A 15538-nucleotide genomic window follows, 5' to 3' on the forward strand; every position below is an offset into this window, starting at 1 on the left:
GAGCAGAGGACGAAAAAAAATTGTACAGAAATAAAAAAATAAACTTTATCACATGTAAAAACTTATGTCAAATTTTAAAGTTTTTAATTTGCGGCCTCTTTAAGTTGCTGCTTGAAAGCTTCGATCGATTGGCAAGAGTAAATAGTTTCATCAGACGCCGTTTGCTTTCAATCATCGGGGTTGGAAAATGTTTACCCGCCAGCAGTCGGCAATCAATCGATCGGACAGTAGCAGGCAATCACGGTTTCCAGTTTCTGGGAATTGTTTTCCGATTTGAAGTGGGACGTGCTGCCGGCGAAAGCTAGGTAGCTATGGTACGTTTTTTGGGTGCTATTTAATATTCAATTCTATGCAATGGGAAGTATCGGTTGAACACGACGGTAACCAATAAATTTATTGCATTGTGTATTCCTTTGTCTAATCAGTACAATTCCGTTTATGGTTTATTGACAAGATGCCTATTGAGTAATTCAGTCACTTAAATAATTTTACCCCGTCTTTGCTACATAGTTTTATAGTGAAAAATAACTGTGATTAAACTGTTCATCTATTATGTTCCATTTTAATACAATTTGTAGTGCAGATTGCCTTGCTTTAGGCGACCACCTTTTTCAATTAGATGCACACGCCTGAAGGTAGGCCACTCTTTCTCTTTGTGTATAGTACCACCAGCTACAGAGCCTAAAGCTATACATGTAGCACACAAGATTTGTGGTTAATTAGAATCCATTCCAATAAAGGATATCGAATGAACTAGAACAGTCGACGAGATTTGTCTAAAGTTTTGTGATCGCTTCTGCTCACTTCATTTTCTTCTATCTGGGGAATCCAGCTTCCAGAGCCATCCCATACGTATCCCCTGTATTGGATAAGCATCTTAAGTGCTCCAAGACCTTAAAGATGTTGAAATCGGCAACTTAAGCCATGTGCCATCTCGAAACTAGAAACAAATTTCATATAAATCGGTGCTCCGTACACTAAAGGTTGTAGTTCTATAAACAAGAGTTATAGTTTAAACATTAAACTAAAGTTTTCAAACAAGGATAGCCTTGTGTAGGTAGCATCCGACTATATCAGCCCTCCATGACATAGGTAGACATGTGGATAAAAATTAATGTAAGTAATGAAGTTTAAATGAAGAAGAAAGTGAATTAGAGAATGCCGCTGATTGCATACCTTAAGGCGCTTTATTTCAAACTCCTAATCTAACGAAATAATATTGATAAAAGTGTAACTTGTACAGCTGTAGGTTAAACGCAAATGTATAGTATTTATTTATTTAACCGAAAGCAGATGAATTAGTCGTATCATATTTCTTCTACCAAAAACCATAAGCTAATCCGAAACAATATGTCTTTCTCGTAGCTTTTCTCACCTGCCGTAAACGAACACATTAGTGGCAACATTGATGCACCTTTCAGCATCATGCAGACATTGTATAACGTTACTCAACTTCGTGGAAATACGCGATCCTAAATACACCTCAACCCGAAATAAACCTAAGCGTGTTAGTCTGCCAAAGTAAACACCAAAAAATGTGTATCAGCGTGGCACGAGATGATGTGCCTTACCGTAGACTATGAAGATGTTCCAACGCCACTCAGTGGCGCCTTCGATGTCAAGTGCGTACCATCGTCTGCGAATGAATGTTTGCAGCTTCGGTGAACATTCCACTGTTTACACACGGTACACGCAGGGAACGCTAGCTCTTCCGCAGACGAAAAAAAAACTTCCCCCAAACGTTCACTGCCAGAAAACTCTTCACTTTGACCCGAAAAATCGACACCCGTGTTGGGTTGTGTGCCCACGCCATCAGCAGCAACGCAATGGCGTTGGCGACGACAGTGAAGTGAATTGGAAAAGTTGCCGTCTAATATTTGCGGTATGACATAACCTTGGCAACCGGGACGAGCCATGACCGTAAAGGATGCGTGATGAAATCTAAGAACCACTTCACACTTCGTTCACAACGCTACGCTCTTCATCAGCCTTGTGGCCTGGCTTTCGCCCGGAATGCCCGTTTCGATGACGATGTGGCGTTACGAATCGTTTGGTTGGATGATGCTGGGAAATTGGGAAGATCCCTGTGGATGCTCGATACGAATCGTACCGTGGTCTAGTCAATCAAGTCACCGCGAAAACGAGAGTGAGAATGACGGGAGTGCGCAATAAAACGCTAGCGGGTACATTTGGGACCAAAGATGAACACGTGTCCGCAAGTGTGGGTACGACTTGCCTCTACCTGTTCACCAACGGCATCGCTTACCGATCTGTTCCGGAACGGAGCACTAATGCACGTCAATTAAGATCGGCAAACGATAGCGGTCTTCTGCGAAGCGGTAGAACACCCCATGTTAACCACTTTTCCTATGATAAGGGATACCACTGGGACCTGAAATGGAAAACTTTGGAAAATCAACGCTTTCGCTTTACCAAAGCACACACACACACACTCAGTTGTAGCTGTACGTGAACGCCATGTCCTTTACAGTGGGTGTCCAACCAATAAAACAAAAAAAAGAAAGAACGAACCGTTGTTAACCTGTTCGATTCTATCAGTCCACCCAAATCATGCTGGGTTCTCTTAATTAAGGACACCGAAATCTTACCGCCGAAGTTTGAGGCTTGGGGTAAAAACTTTTTCACCAAAAAACAATACCCTTACTAACAAAAAAAAACAACAACAAAACCCCAAAAACAACCCTGATAGCTGTTAGCGATCTCGATAAGGATCGCTTCGGCGTGGGATCGATGGAACGGGGACATAATTGTAGAGTCATCGTGTTTTTTTTCGTATCCACCCAAAAAGATACATCTCGAAACGCCTAATTGGATGATAAATAATGTCCAAAGCTTCAGCCTTCCGGCGCGCAACGAAAAACAGATTAAATTATCCACGCGACCGTTTGCGTGCGGGAAGTTTCGGTTTCGGAGCGACGCTCACTCCGGATGAATCGAGGCTGCTTATAATTATTTCTGAAAGCATCGCTTTTTACGGATAATTACTTTTGGGGGTTACGCTAAGAGATTCGGCGCCTTCATCCTCATCGGTGTTCGGGCGCAGGAAAATGATCGTGAAAGTTGACACAACAAATGGCAACAGTAGTACTACTGTGCTTACGCGAATCCCTTAGCGCGCAGGACAACTATTTTGCCGGCTGGTCCCAATCCAATTTAACGAGCTGCGTTCAACGTAAAATTTGGCCAACAGCGTGGGGATGAAATATTTCACGCTACGATTCACCGCCCGTCATCGTTTCACCTTCCTGCGCTGGGAGCGCGATTATTGGATCGGTAAATAAATAAACAACATCCATCAGCGCAAAGCCGCCGCAGTACAATCAAAAGCGCAAGGAAGATCGGCAATCGATTGGATTGATTTTTTTTTTCGGGACGATGCGTTAAATATTGATCTTTCCAGACGGGGGTAGACAAACAATAAACAATCGCATCCAAACCGAGCAGTCTAATCCGAGCTGCTGGTAAAATGGAGACAGGATAAAAAATGGCACGTCCATCAAATTTCCAATGCCGGAGCACACACGGCTGGAGATTGTCTTTGCGGTGAGGGTTATTTAGTGGATTGATTGAAACATCGTCTAGCAATCGTTAGCCGTTTCCGTTCCCATCACCGCAAAACCCCCGCGCCCGCGTTCACTATCTAAATTTTGATCGTCTGGGTGAAATATTTCATCACCAAACAATTGCCGGAGCATCGTCGTCGTCTCTGTTCGGGATGATGCGTTCCGATTCCGTGTGCGCTAGAGGAAAGGGAAAAGGGAAAGTGAGTTAATAGGGGAGAAAATTCCTTTACCGATAACCTTTTCGGAAATGTTTTCCCGCTACCTTTACGCCGATTCTCGCTCCGTTTTGCTCCATAAGCACGCATCATTACGACCGCAATCACGGTTTACATGTCGCGTCGATTTGTCCAACTGTACCAACGGTTGTCGACCAGACCGACTCTCGGTGGTACTCGGTTGGCATCGTTCTGTGCAGTTTTCACATGCGAGAAACCACTATCCACCAAAGTCCAGGACCATGTTCGAGCAAATGGTGTGTAATCGAAGAACCTTCACACACACACACAACCCAGGACGCAGTGTTGTGCTGTGGCCCTACCCCCCTCGTTATCACACGCTTTTCACTAAACGAACCATTAATTTGCCATCGTCTGTCTTCTTTTTTTTTGCTCGCTCGCTGTACCAACCGCCCCGGCAAAATCTTACCGTGCACGCGCGTAAAGAGTAATCGCCAGGAAGGAAGTAACTACTTCGTCGAGACACACTGAATCGTCGATGCTGTCGCAAATCAGAGCCAGTGATTTGGGAAGATTTTTCCCATTTTCACACCACACTGAACACGCTACGAAGGGAAAACGTGTTTCGCTTGAGAAAGCGTCAATTTTAGTAGCGTGCGAGATTTTGCTACAACCATGCGTGCGTGTTTCACACTGTCACGCAGGTGATCAATTTCGCACACACGGATTTTATCCCGCCCCGTTGTCTTTGCAGCAACAAGCAACCTGCGATGTAATGAAGTAAACATACTGCAAACAAGAAAGCAGTACCGCCGATCAAGCACAGCAGGCTGGATGTGTGTGTGTGTGTTAGTTTAATACTGTTTACGGCACGGTCTGGGATCGCAAAACTCAATCAACCGGCAAACAATGGACAATCAAAAGGAAAACAATGACCCACCGGAACCTGACAGCTGTCACAGTGCCGGATAAGTATAGGAGACCCTAGAGAGTGCGAGCAGACACGCACAGTACAGTATCAACTCAATTGTAGCTGAAATGTTTGTCGCAAACATTTGGAAAACGCAATTGGAAACAGTAAACACACGGACACATGGTGCCCCCCTACGGAGCAATGGGAATTTATCGTCATCATCAACCGGATCACCACGCTCAGAAGGTAGATAAATACTGGCTCGGAGATGAGACTCACATCCGGGTGCTGCGAATCACGTTAACGTTGTTTTACTTATTGTTGTGCTTTTTTTCTGTTGTTGGTGCTGTTGTAGGTTTACTTTCCCCGAATGCAGTGTCCCCATGAGCTACTTACATTATCTAGCTCTCGGAACGATCTGGATGCCGGTGCGACCGGTAGGACGAACATCACGCACTGAGGAACGGGACGGAGGTCTGTTGCTTCGTTTTCCAATTTACCGACACCGGTCGTGTCCGGTGGACCCCCGACGGTGGTTGTTGACGTTTTACAGGTCCGTGTGGAGTACGGGCGGCCGGCCACAGAAACCGGGCACCGGTGAACCATCGTTACCACTGTCCAGTGCACGGCTCGATATTGGCACTATCGGTGCACCGGCTGGCGGCAGATCGGTGGATGGACGAGCGGACGAGGATTGGATGGTCGTTACGCTCGTTGATGGGCCACATCCACGCACGATGGAGCCTTGATCCGAGCTCATACCACCGTACGGTACGGTGGATGAACCGTTCTGGAAACCGGCCCTTTTCCCATTAGCCGTACCTGCCTGCGAGCTGTTATTGTTCACATTGCTAACATTGTTATTGTTGGCGAGAGCATCGTTGGATTGATGTTGCGCCTGATGCTGCTGCTGGTGCTGCTGCTGATGTTGCTGCTGTTGCGGCAGATTGCCCTGAGCATCCGGCAGTCCTGTTCGGTTGTTGGGCCGATTATTCGACTGCAAAACTTTGGTAGAATTACCACGCTCCGAGCCACGATTACGACCGAAACGAGGGAAAAAGCTATTCTCAATCTGCAGCTGTGCGTTAATTTCCTTACCCTTGGCGCAGGTACACGCTTTCAGGAAGCTTTTCTTAAAGTTATCACTCAGAAAGGCGTACAGAATCGGATTCATGGCGGAGTTGCTGTAACCGAGCCAGCTCACCAGCACAAACACGGTTATCTCTAGCCGCGACTTACAAATGTCCGGTGGTGAGTTAATGAGCGCTACCTGTGAAATCCAGTACGGTAACCAGCAGAGCACGTACACGGTAATCACCGTCAGGACCAGCTTCGTCACCTTCCGGTGGGATCGTTTCTTCTCTTTCGATTTCGATTTCGGCCCAACCGTACGCAGCTTCCGGATGACGAGATAGTAAAACATAAGTATCAACGTGAGCGGTATCGCGAATCCGAGTATGAGCGAGTACAGCGTAAAGGTGGAACCGGAGTTAGCGCCCGTCTCCGAGGGCCACATAATGTTGCACGACATCTTGTCCTTTTCCCGGCGGATCGTGTTCGCGTACAGCATTACCGGCAGCATGATGAGTGCGGATGCGGTCCACGCGATCGCGGACACCACCTTCGACACGAGTGGCGTCCGGAAGCGCGGTGACGAGATCGGATGGCACACAGCAATGTACCGATCGGCCGACATGATGAACAGAAAGATGGACGACGTGAACTGTGTGATCGAGGTCGATACCATGTACGCTTTGCACATCGCATTGCCGAACGTCCACTCGCCAAGGTGCATCGTCGTGATCAGGAACGGTATGCCGATCAGAAAGCACTGATCAGCGATGGCCAGATTCAGGATGTACATGTTGGTGACGGTTTGCATCTTGGAGAAGCGCAACACCACATAGATAACGAGCGTGTTACCGAACAAACCCACGATAGCGACCAACGCGTACAGAATCATCGAAATCACATTCCCAACCGGCATCTGGATCGAGGGACAGATGTCGAGTGCGGAATCATTGAAGAAGGTACTGAAGAACGGATGGTGCGGGAAACGGCGTGACAGATTTGCGGTGAACTCGGCCGAACTTGTTCCACCTGGACCCGCAACACCACCACCGCCAGCCGATGCTGTTAGCGCCCGAAGTGTGATGTTGCTGAGAAAGGTGGAAAAATTCGTAACACCCAGCGAAGGCATCGAGGAGGAGGCAGAAGAGGACGTAGCGATCGTGGTGGTCTGCCGCAGGAAGGTTAGCAGCTCGGAAGGAAACGGTATGCCACCGTGGTAGTGTGCGGCGGTCGCTATCGTTATATCGCTCACGGAAGCTGTCATGCTGGTGGTATCCGTTCCGGTAGTTGACATCCCCGTGGATGGGTTAAGATCCGGTGGTACGGCCGTCGGGGCCGGTGCCAACGTCGATAGGGCAACTGTACCGGCGGACACTAGCAGATCAACTGTACCGCTGGTCGTTCCGTTCCAGTCCATGGTTGTACCGGAACGGTCAGCTTCCTGGTATTGCCGGTGCGCGTACCGTGCAGTGGTTTTCTAATTTATTCCACCGCAAAAAAGCATGTCCTTTTTTCCGAAACACCTACACGCCGTTTGCTAGCTTTCTGGCCGCGTCTTCGGTACGGTGAGCTGGACAGCGCAATGGGAATGCGAGGTGACACCGAGAGTGTTGTGTCCCAGTTCCAATTTGACTCGCTACAACAGTGTTCCAATCCTACGTTACTTCACATGACGGGGCACACAAGCCGAGCCGCACAGTCACTTTCGATTAGATGTGTTCACGTGTTCACTAAGCGGACAGTTTTCATTCCGATTTTTTTTGTGTATATATCGTGATAACACCGTATCTGTATCTTCAACACTGAACCGGAATGGGGGTGAGTTCTGTTTCAACTCACATACGCTACAAGCATAGCAAACGGGCCCTTTGCACCGGGACGTCAACAGACAAACAGGTACTGCCTTCAACACTTAAATTTATTCAAAAATTGCTCCGCTCTTGTCGTCGCCACTCTAAGGAATATTATTTTTCAGATGCGAATCCACAACCGAAACGTATCCAGAAGATCCACACACGAACATTGTTGCTAACTTGCTGAGCACATCTTCCTTCCCGGACACGGCTTAAATCAAGTAAGTACTGTCACTGTTTTTTTCCCCCTTGTCAACAGAAGTCAACTGAGTCCGATCGGAAGCTTACGCGAGATGTGTATTATTTTTAGCTAACCAACACACGACAGGCGTAAAATTGGTCCGAATCTCATTAAAATGTCTACCACGGCATTCACATTTCCGTCCGATCGAAGACGGTGGTGGTATCGATACAATATGACGTGATTCGCTTCCTATCGCACCGGGTTTACCGTCAGACGGACCCCACTGTGTGTATCGTTTCACCTGCATTAGCAGAATGTCGGTCTTGCTATTGAATCATTTTGACCCGTTGGGAGGCAAACAAACTGCAGAAGCTACTCCAGCAGCAGCAGGATGCTCCATAAACAAACAGTTTGGGACCGCCCGGGTAGGAAGCTGGTTTTATTACCGTTCGCCACGCCGTTTTGCACGAAGACGGACAAACTCACTCACCACTCACGGAGGGTATGGAATTTAAATCGCTCCTTGTTTACACACCTTTCGGTGTGTTTAATTCATAACTCATCTTTCCGAATGCGCTTTTCCCGGGCAGTGGTCTAATGTGTGATGTGATCTGCACCTGCCAGTACGGTAGTAGCGTTTATTTGTTTGAACCGTACTACCCGTAAATTGAAAGGAACACCTGCACACTGTCGATCAAGCTGCTTGTGAGAATGTTTTTTTTGTTATTCTCTTTCGAATTGCGCTGTTTTTTTTTGGTGCTTGATTCAATTCAACACCCAATAGACACTCTTTCGTATACACGTTCGCCACAAATATTCCAAAATGTGTGAGAATATTTTCCCGACCGTTCACTAGCGCGTTCAAACGCGAACTGAACGTTTGCATTGTTGGCAGATGGAGTGCCAGCTCCGTGTTTCGTCCATCGAGACACGAACGCTACCATGCACCGGTATTGGTAGTGACGCACACTTGGGCACACAGTATTGTCCTACGACAACAGTAGGACGCGTCGTTTTTTGCCGGCCTCGTCTCGAAACACTCGTTACCACCTGTTTCCCCGTGTGTCATGTTACCGTTTTTTTATCTCGTACCGGGTTTGGGGCCCTTTATCTAGACACTTTCACTTTCATTCATCTATCGACAATCGGTGAAAAACTCCGAACACACACATCCGTTTCCCCTGGCAGTCGTTTGTGCGCATGGCAGACATTTTCTCCTTCATAGTACAGCACGGATTCGGATAACTTCGGCGATCCTTCACCAGTGAATGTAGTACTAGATCGTTTGTTTATAGAGCTTGCAGCTTGCCGTGTTGCCCACAGGTTTTCCGCGACCGTCTGCCAACCCCGATGTTTCTACAAACTGTGACAAAGAACAAGCGAACCAAGCAGAAGGGTCAGACCGGTTCAGACAAATGTGCTTTTCGTGTTACACCCGACGGGCTATGCCGGTGTCGTTTGGTGGTTTACCGTGACCTTAGGCACCGTTCGAGTCACGTTCTCACGGTCGAGGACGACATTACAAGTGGCTCGCTGCACGATGCACTTTCAATTCGCGCACACGACGCGACCCAGTATAGTGGAAATATTTTCCTGATGAGCAACGTACGTGATTAATCAGTTAATTTATCTGAAATTTGTTTTAATCCTTTTAAATTAATTAAACAAATTGAATGTTTGCTGCAACGTTGTATTCATAACGAAAGATTTTTTGTTTTGTTTTAAGTGATTGTTTTTTTTTAAATAAGTGTTAAACTTTTGGAATTGTTTCCTCACGGTGCATTAGTTAACTCACTAGCGAACCGCAAATTCTTTGTTCACGTACGCCCAGATGCACATCATTTAATCACATTTTCAACGAATGAAATAATCATTGCAGCGGCACTAATAACTGTGTAGCTGCACCGATGCCGTACACCCAACTCGTACTCGACCTAAAAGGATTCTAATGGTAGTAATGAAATAGAACAGATCCGTACCAAATCCTTCGCCTCTTGCAACGCATTCAACCATTGGTAGATTCTCTAGAAAAGGGTTAGATCTAGCATTACGAGGAATTTTCCAACATTTTTTTTTTGCTGAGCATTCCCCGTACGCTAACCTTTTTCGGGGTTTTCCCGGGGGAAAACTCGTGCAAGTCTAGTAATACGTCGCTCTAGTGGGTTTCCGTAACATTGCACCCAAGCTTCCAATCGAAGCGGGTTTCGAATATGTGTTTTGTTTCGAATCGCAACCGTACGGGATCTTCACAGGAAAGAAAACAATTCTATGATCGAAGCATACGAAGAAAAGCTTATCAATAGCAGCGTGCGTTACTGGATGAGTTCATCGTTCAGGATTTCCTAGACGATCATTTTGTAGATACGAGTATTTGCAGATGAATGCAATCAATTGGAAATCTTTGGCTGTCTTTTTTCGGTTATTTTGGTGTTCGATCAGAATATGGTTTGATTTTGAATTCCACTAAAACCCGACATTTCAGTCTATCAAACTATGAAACCTTTTTATGTTGGGTTCTAGGAATGTCTATTCGTCACTTGTAAATGTAGTCGTTCTGGAAAATTTATTGAAATGTTTTTTTATTACAATTTTCTAAATAGTTTACACCTTACAACCTTTTTCGCTTTTTACAGTGTTTACATCGATTGGAATGTTTATTTTCAAGTGAATTTTTTTTACTACAAACATCAAAACCCATAATTCTCTACCGTAGAATATAAATAAAATAAAAACTTAAACACATGTAACACTGCACGAGCAGTATCATCGACAAACGTGGCCCGAAGCACCCAAAAACCCGTACGCTAGTGAAGCTTTTATCACAACAGTATGTTGTGAAACACAACCACATGGTGTGTTTCGACCAGTGCCAGAGTTCCTTCACAAGTTTTGCACTCGGTTTTTTTTTTTCGGGAAGCACCACCGGTTGTTGCTGCATCGCCCAGTTTGCTGATCGCCTGTATCGTGAAAACCCATAAAGACCAGCGAGAAACAATGATGCCGAAACAAAACGGTTGATTATCTACCACCGGTCGGTCGCCGTCACTTTCTGCCCGGCACACAAATTATGTTGGCACGTTTGGCGCAAACACTACGGAACAAATTACCGAACAATTTATGATGCCATTGCTTGCGATACGATGGGATGCAAAGTGTCCCGCTACTGTTGTAGTAGCAGGACAGCTCAACGATTCCGGAGCATTTCCGACACATGCGAAACAGCACGACCGGGCAACGATGGGGCCAAATCCCAACGGGTTGGATCATTTCCCACACTTCGTTGACAGAAAGTTGCTCTCTGCGTTAGAAGCGGTAACAGCTTGTTGCAGTAGTTTTCCCATCCCCCCGTCCCTCCCCTCGCCCCCGCTGATTTGGGGTGTGAGGAAGGAAAAACGAGTGGGATGCGAAAAAAACAAAATCAATGGACAGCAAACCGAGGACGAAATGTGCAGCATTTTTATTGTTGTTTTGTCCTTCATCCGGGGTCGGGTTAGGGAATATTTGAAAGAAAATTTAAATAAGAACACATAAATTTCCGCCCCTCCCACAAAACATCCACTTGCACCAACCGAAGACGTGGTGGTACGTAATGGGACAGAGACATTTCTCGGAGGATCCTTAGCAAGGGAAGATTTCCTTTAGCACCGGAATTCTTTTCTTGCAATGTGAATGTTTTTCACTGGTCAGAGGAAAATCATACCCAAGTAAAGAATCCGTTCTTTCCTTTTTGTTGGTAGTATGAAAATCCGTAAAAGATTTCCGATCGTTCGATAAAAATTGCACGTTGTAAAATTCGCATCGAACACCGGTTCCCGAACCGTTTACGAAACAACAAAGCATTCGCTCGTTTCCGATAGGAGGTATGTTGGCAATTTCGATTTATGGTTCGCATGGTCATTGTATGTTGATGGAATTTGGTTGTGATTTTTTTTTGTTTTAACCGCAAACATCAATTTAAAACGAGGTTAAGTGTATACACACCGAAAGGTTGATGTTTCATGTTGTATGGACCGTTTTATCAACTTTGCATGATACATCAAAGTATCGCTAACGGGAAGGAAAAACTTGCGTATGCTTTCCTTTAATGTGTAGCAGTGGGTGTATAAAAATGAGCTTCCAAGCATAGGCAAAAAAATATTCAAACATCACAACACTCATTAGTTATTTATTGGTACAAATTTCAACATTAAAGAGTAAACTAATGTATTCCGAGTAAATTAAACTCACTTCTCATGGTTCTCACTCACTCGATGAACCTTTTCTTATGTGCTGAAAGATGCTATTTACCACGAAAAGTAAAGTTTGTCAATTATGAAACGATACAAAAACGCATTTTATCTACCAAAAGCTGGTCTGTCAAGTACCAGGCGTCTCCATCGTGTTTTAGGCGACAGTACCAGGCGCCTCCATTCGAGAGTGGGCGAATTGAGAGTTCCATTAAAAAAACCACTGTCAAAATCATTCGACCGTCAGCGTTAAGCGTCTCCCGGAAAAGCTACTTTATGCTACAGAAACGCTACCAACTTCGGTTAGGTTGGGAAGGGAATATGGCGCAGGGGTTTTTATTTTGTTATTTGTGTACTTCATTTCCTATTCGGCTGTCGACATCCAGAAGCGTTCCGATTGTGTAGCCTACTTTACGCTGTGTGTGTTGGCTTATTTCAATTTCAACCCCCCGGACGAACAGAACGTTTCGCGGTCGGGTAAGTCGGGATGGCAAATATAAGGATGTGTTAATTTGAATAGAAAAGCTAGTTTTCTAAGTATCTACTCTTATTGTATGGGAAAGTTAACATTTGCCTCATAGGATTAACTCATTCGTCGGGATTATGACAATAATCTTCGGTCCTTTCTGTCCCATAGCAACCGGCACGCCCTTTTGCAAGGTTTAGGTTTTCTGCGTAGTAGAATCATTTGAAAAGACCCATTGTGTCACTTGTTATGGGCCGGTGGGTAGCATACCGCACAATTCAAGCTCATCGTGACGTACGCAGTTGAAACAGTGAGAGCTATTGGACGCTCAAGGGCATCCATTATGCTATACATAAAATATGACATTTTCAAGTGTTGCACAAGAAGATCGGACATCTTTGCCGGAGCGTCTCGACCCACCCACAATCGTCAAACCCCTGTCAAGCGTGACGAAACGAGGGTCGAAACCAGACGCCCCGTTTGTCGTCGCCATTGCTCGACGCCGTAGAATGGAATTCCGGTCCTACTTTAACCTTCGGCGAAGGTTTTTGCCCAAAGTGACGAAATTTCATCACACAAACCCTTGAGCGTATGGTTAAAATTACGTTCAACGAAACAGTTGATACGGAGGTGTGCGTTAGTGTGCTTAAAGTACGTAACGCAAGGAATGAGAAAAAATAAATACGATAGCTCGATCGAACGTCACTATTCAATAGACAACATTTCTTCAATCAAACCGATGCGCATGATGGATGAGTTGGTTGGTTGGCTTGCATAAGGGTACGTTGTCACAGTGATCACATTCCATCCGTAACTGGTAGCTTATCGGTTGGATTCATTCGAAAGCTTATTCGATTGTTACTGGAGCCAATTTTATACTCTCTGTTTCTAATGACGCTGACACCAGCCTGAAGTATTGGATGCATTTGAAATGTACCGAATGACGCATATGATGGCAACCGTATTCCTCTGTTTTGTGATGCAGCCGTAAGCTGCCGGGCTGGATTATGCAAATCGTACAATTGGATAACCAAAATTATCCTTTAAACAAAATAGCAAAAATAGTTTTACACGTGTGTACCATAGCAATGGTGCGCGCGTTTGTTTCGAATTGAAATTCGAAACGATACTTTTGCACGAATAGAAACTGCGTAGGTAAACCAGCGATGGAACCAAACGAACAGGCAGATAATCCTCACACAATGATAACATGCTAGACTGTGCTCTGATGCATGAAGATTCAATTATATCATATTCCAGCGGCGGGTGGTATTGGATGTAATTTTAATTTCATCCGAAAGGATTAACTCCTGCCGCTGAGTTTGAATGAAACGAGCCGTATCCAACGGTCGTGATGTAAAGCAGATGAAGCAGCATTAAGTCTTATCTTTCGCACTCGTTTACTTGAGTGTAATTTCTCTGATTTTTTTTTCTAATTTTCTAAAAACTGTTGGCTGGTGCAAGTTATTTGAAACATGCTAGCTTAGATAGCATCTGTATGAATTTAATGAAAAAATAACTTTTTTTTAATAGTTTAAATTGCCATAGTTTGTATATCTCCATCTGCACATCCAATAATAACATGCAAAGCAGCGATATTTTCACTTCGGCTAAGTTTATTTCCCGCTTAATTACGGAGCCTCTCGATTCTAGAGATTGTTTTTTGCATTATCCGATACTTTTCATTGAACTGGAAAAAATGTTCACCCAACTAATGAGAATTGTTCAGAACGCATTTTAATTGGCTATCTCCATCTAGGTAAAACCATTTCTTTGTAACACAATGTGAGATTGCTTAATAGTAATGCTTACTATGTAATGCTTACTAGTAATGCTTAATAGTAATGCTGAATGGATGTGAAATTGTAGGTTGATTTGTTATTGAATTTCTGTGAAATATACTGATTTTTTGTTTTTATACCAAATTCATTGAAAAACACCAGGCGTCTCCATCACACAGTACAATCTACTGGGCGCCTCCATCTCATATTGTATCTCTTATTTTATTATGTGTAAATTACAAAAAAAAAATAGACATGTATTTCTGGCAATTAAGAAAATTCTCTATAAAAATTACTCCCAATTAACGTATATTTGAATACAACAACAAAAAATTGATACTTGTTGTACAACAAAGTCATTTATAGTTGAAATTTCCAGGCAAAAATTCCTCATTCCATGCCATGATTTTAACTTCGGAGAAAATGTGTTTTATAATCTACATTTCATTCACTAACGTGCAGTGATACGACCTTTCGGCTTACCGTAATCAATTTTAACCAATAGCTTACTGCTATAATCTCCTACAGTTACGACGAAATGAGAAGTTTGAATTGCAAAGAAATGCTTGCCACGTTTATTTTTTCAAATTCCTACTAAAAACTACACGTACCTCGTTCTACATTGTTTCAGCATCGTATTGCAATAAAGTGCACCGAAGGGAGAACACGAGAACTACTCTTCCATCGACACAACGGCTACTGGGACGCTTGGGTAAGAATGTTCTTCTTTCATTGTGTGCCCAGTGAGTGTTTTTGTTCTGCTCCGGTACAAAGCTTCCTCACAGTCAATCCGATCCACAGGAAGGAAACGGAAAAACAAAGCAAAGATGCAATCGTTTGCCATCATGGGACCGATCGAGTGGCAGAAACGACTTCCGTTGACCGACCGGGAAGCCATCAGGCCACTTTATTTACGCTTCAACCGTGTCCATAATCGGCAACCCCAATCGACAGGAAAAGCTTGCCGTCTCTTTTTCCAATCACACTCCCAACCCTAACTCTATTCACATTTGTACGGGTGCATCTGGCACTGACAGGAAGTGGCAACTTTAGCACACCACCTTATCAGCCGGGCATTATCTATCAGCACTTGGTGTCGACTTGTCGTGGAAAGTTGTTTCCGGATGGGAGGGTTTTGCTTGGTTTCGTAACCGACTGAAATCTTTCTCTGCCGCCGTACGAATGGTCGGATAAATTAGAAGGAAGGAATATATTTCTATTACAAGCGCAAGAATCAAGCCTGGTTTCCTATTCTGGGTTTGAACATTCCTTGCAGCTCTCGGT

The 15538-nt window shown here is 44.5% G+C and overlaps 1 protein-coding gene across 1 annotated transcript; it reads right to left on the bottom strand.

Annotated features, from left to right (window-relative positions):
- Positions 1–5208: 5208 nt before the first annotated feature.
- Positions 5209–8659, bottom strand: LOC125771512 (nociceptin receptor-like). Its single transcript, XM_049442198.1, has one exon. It carries the CDS (start codon positions 7159–7161, stop codon positions 5221–5223), a length of 1941 nt encoding a protein of 646 aa, XP_049298155.1. The 5' UTR covers positions 7162–8659; the 3' UTR covers positions 5209–5220.
- Between the last annotated feature and the right edge of the window lie 6879 nt (positions 8660–15538).

The sequence above is a fragment of the Anopheles funestus genome, chromosome 3RL (assembly GCF_943734845.2).
Source record: "Anopheles funestus chromosome 3RL, idAnoFuneDA-416_04, whole genome shotgun sequence".
Classification (NCBI taxonomy): domain Eukaryota; kingdom Metazoa; phylum Arthropoda; class Insecta; order Diptera; family Culicidae; genus Anopheles; species Anopheles funestus.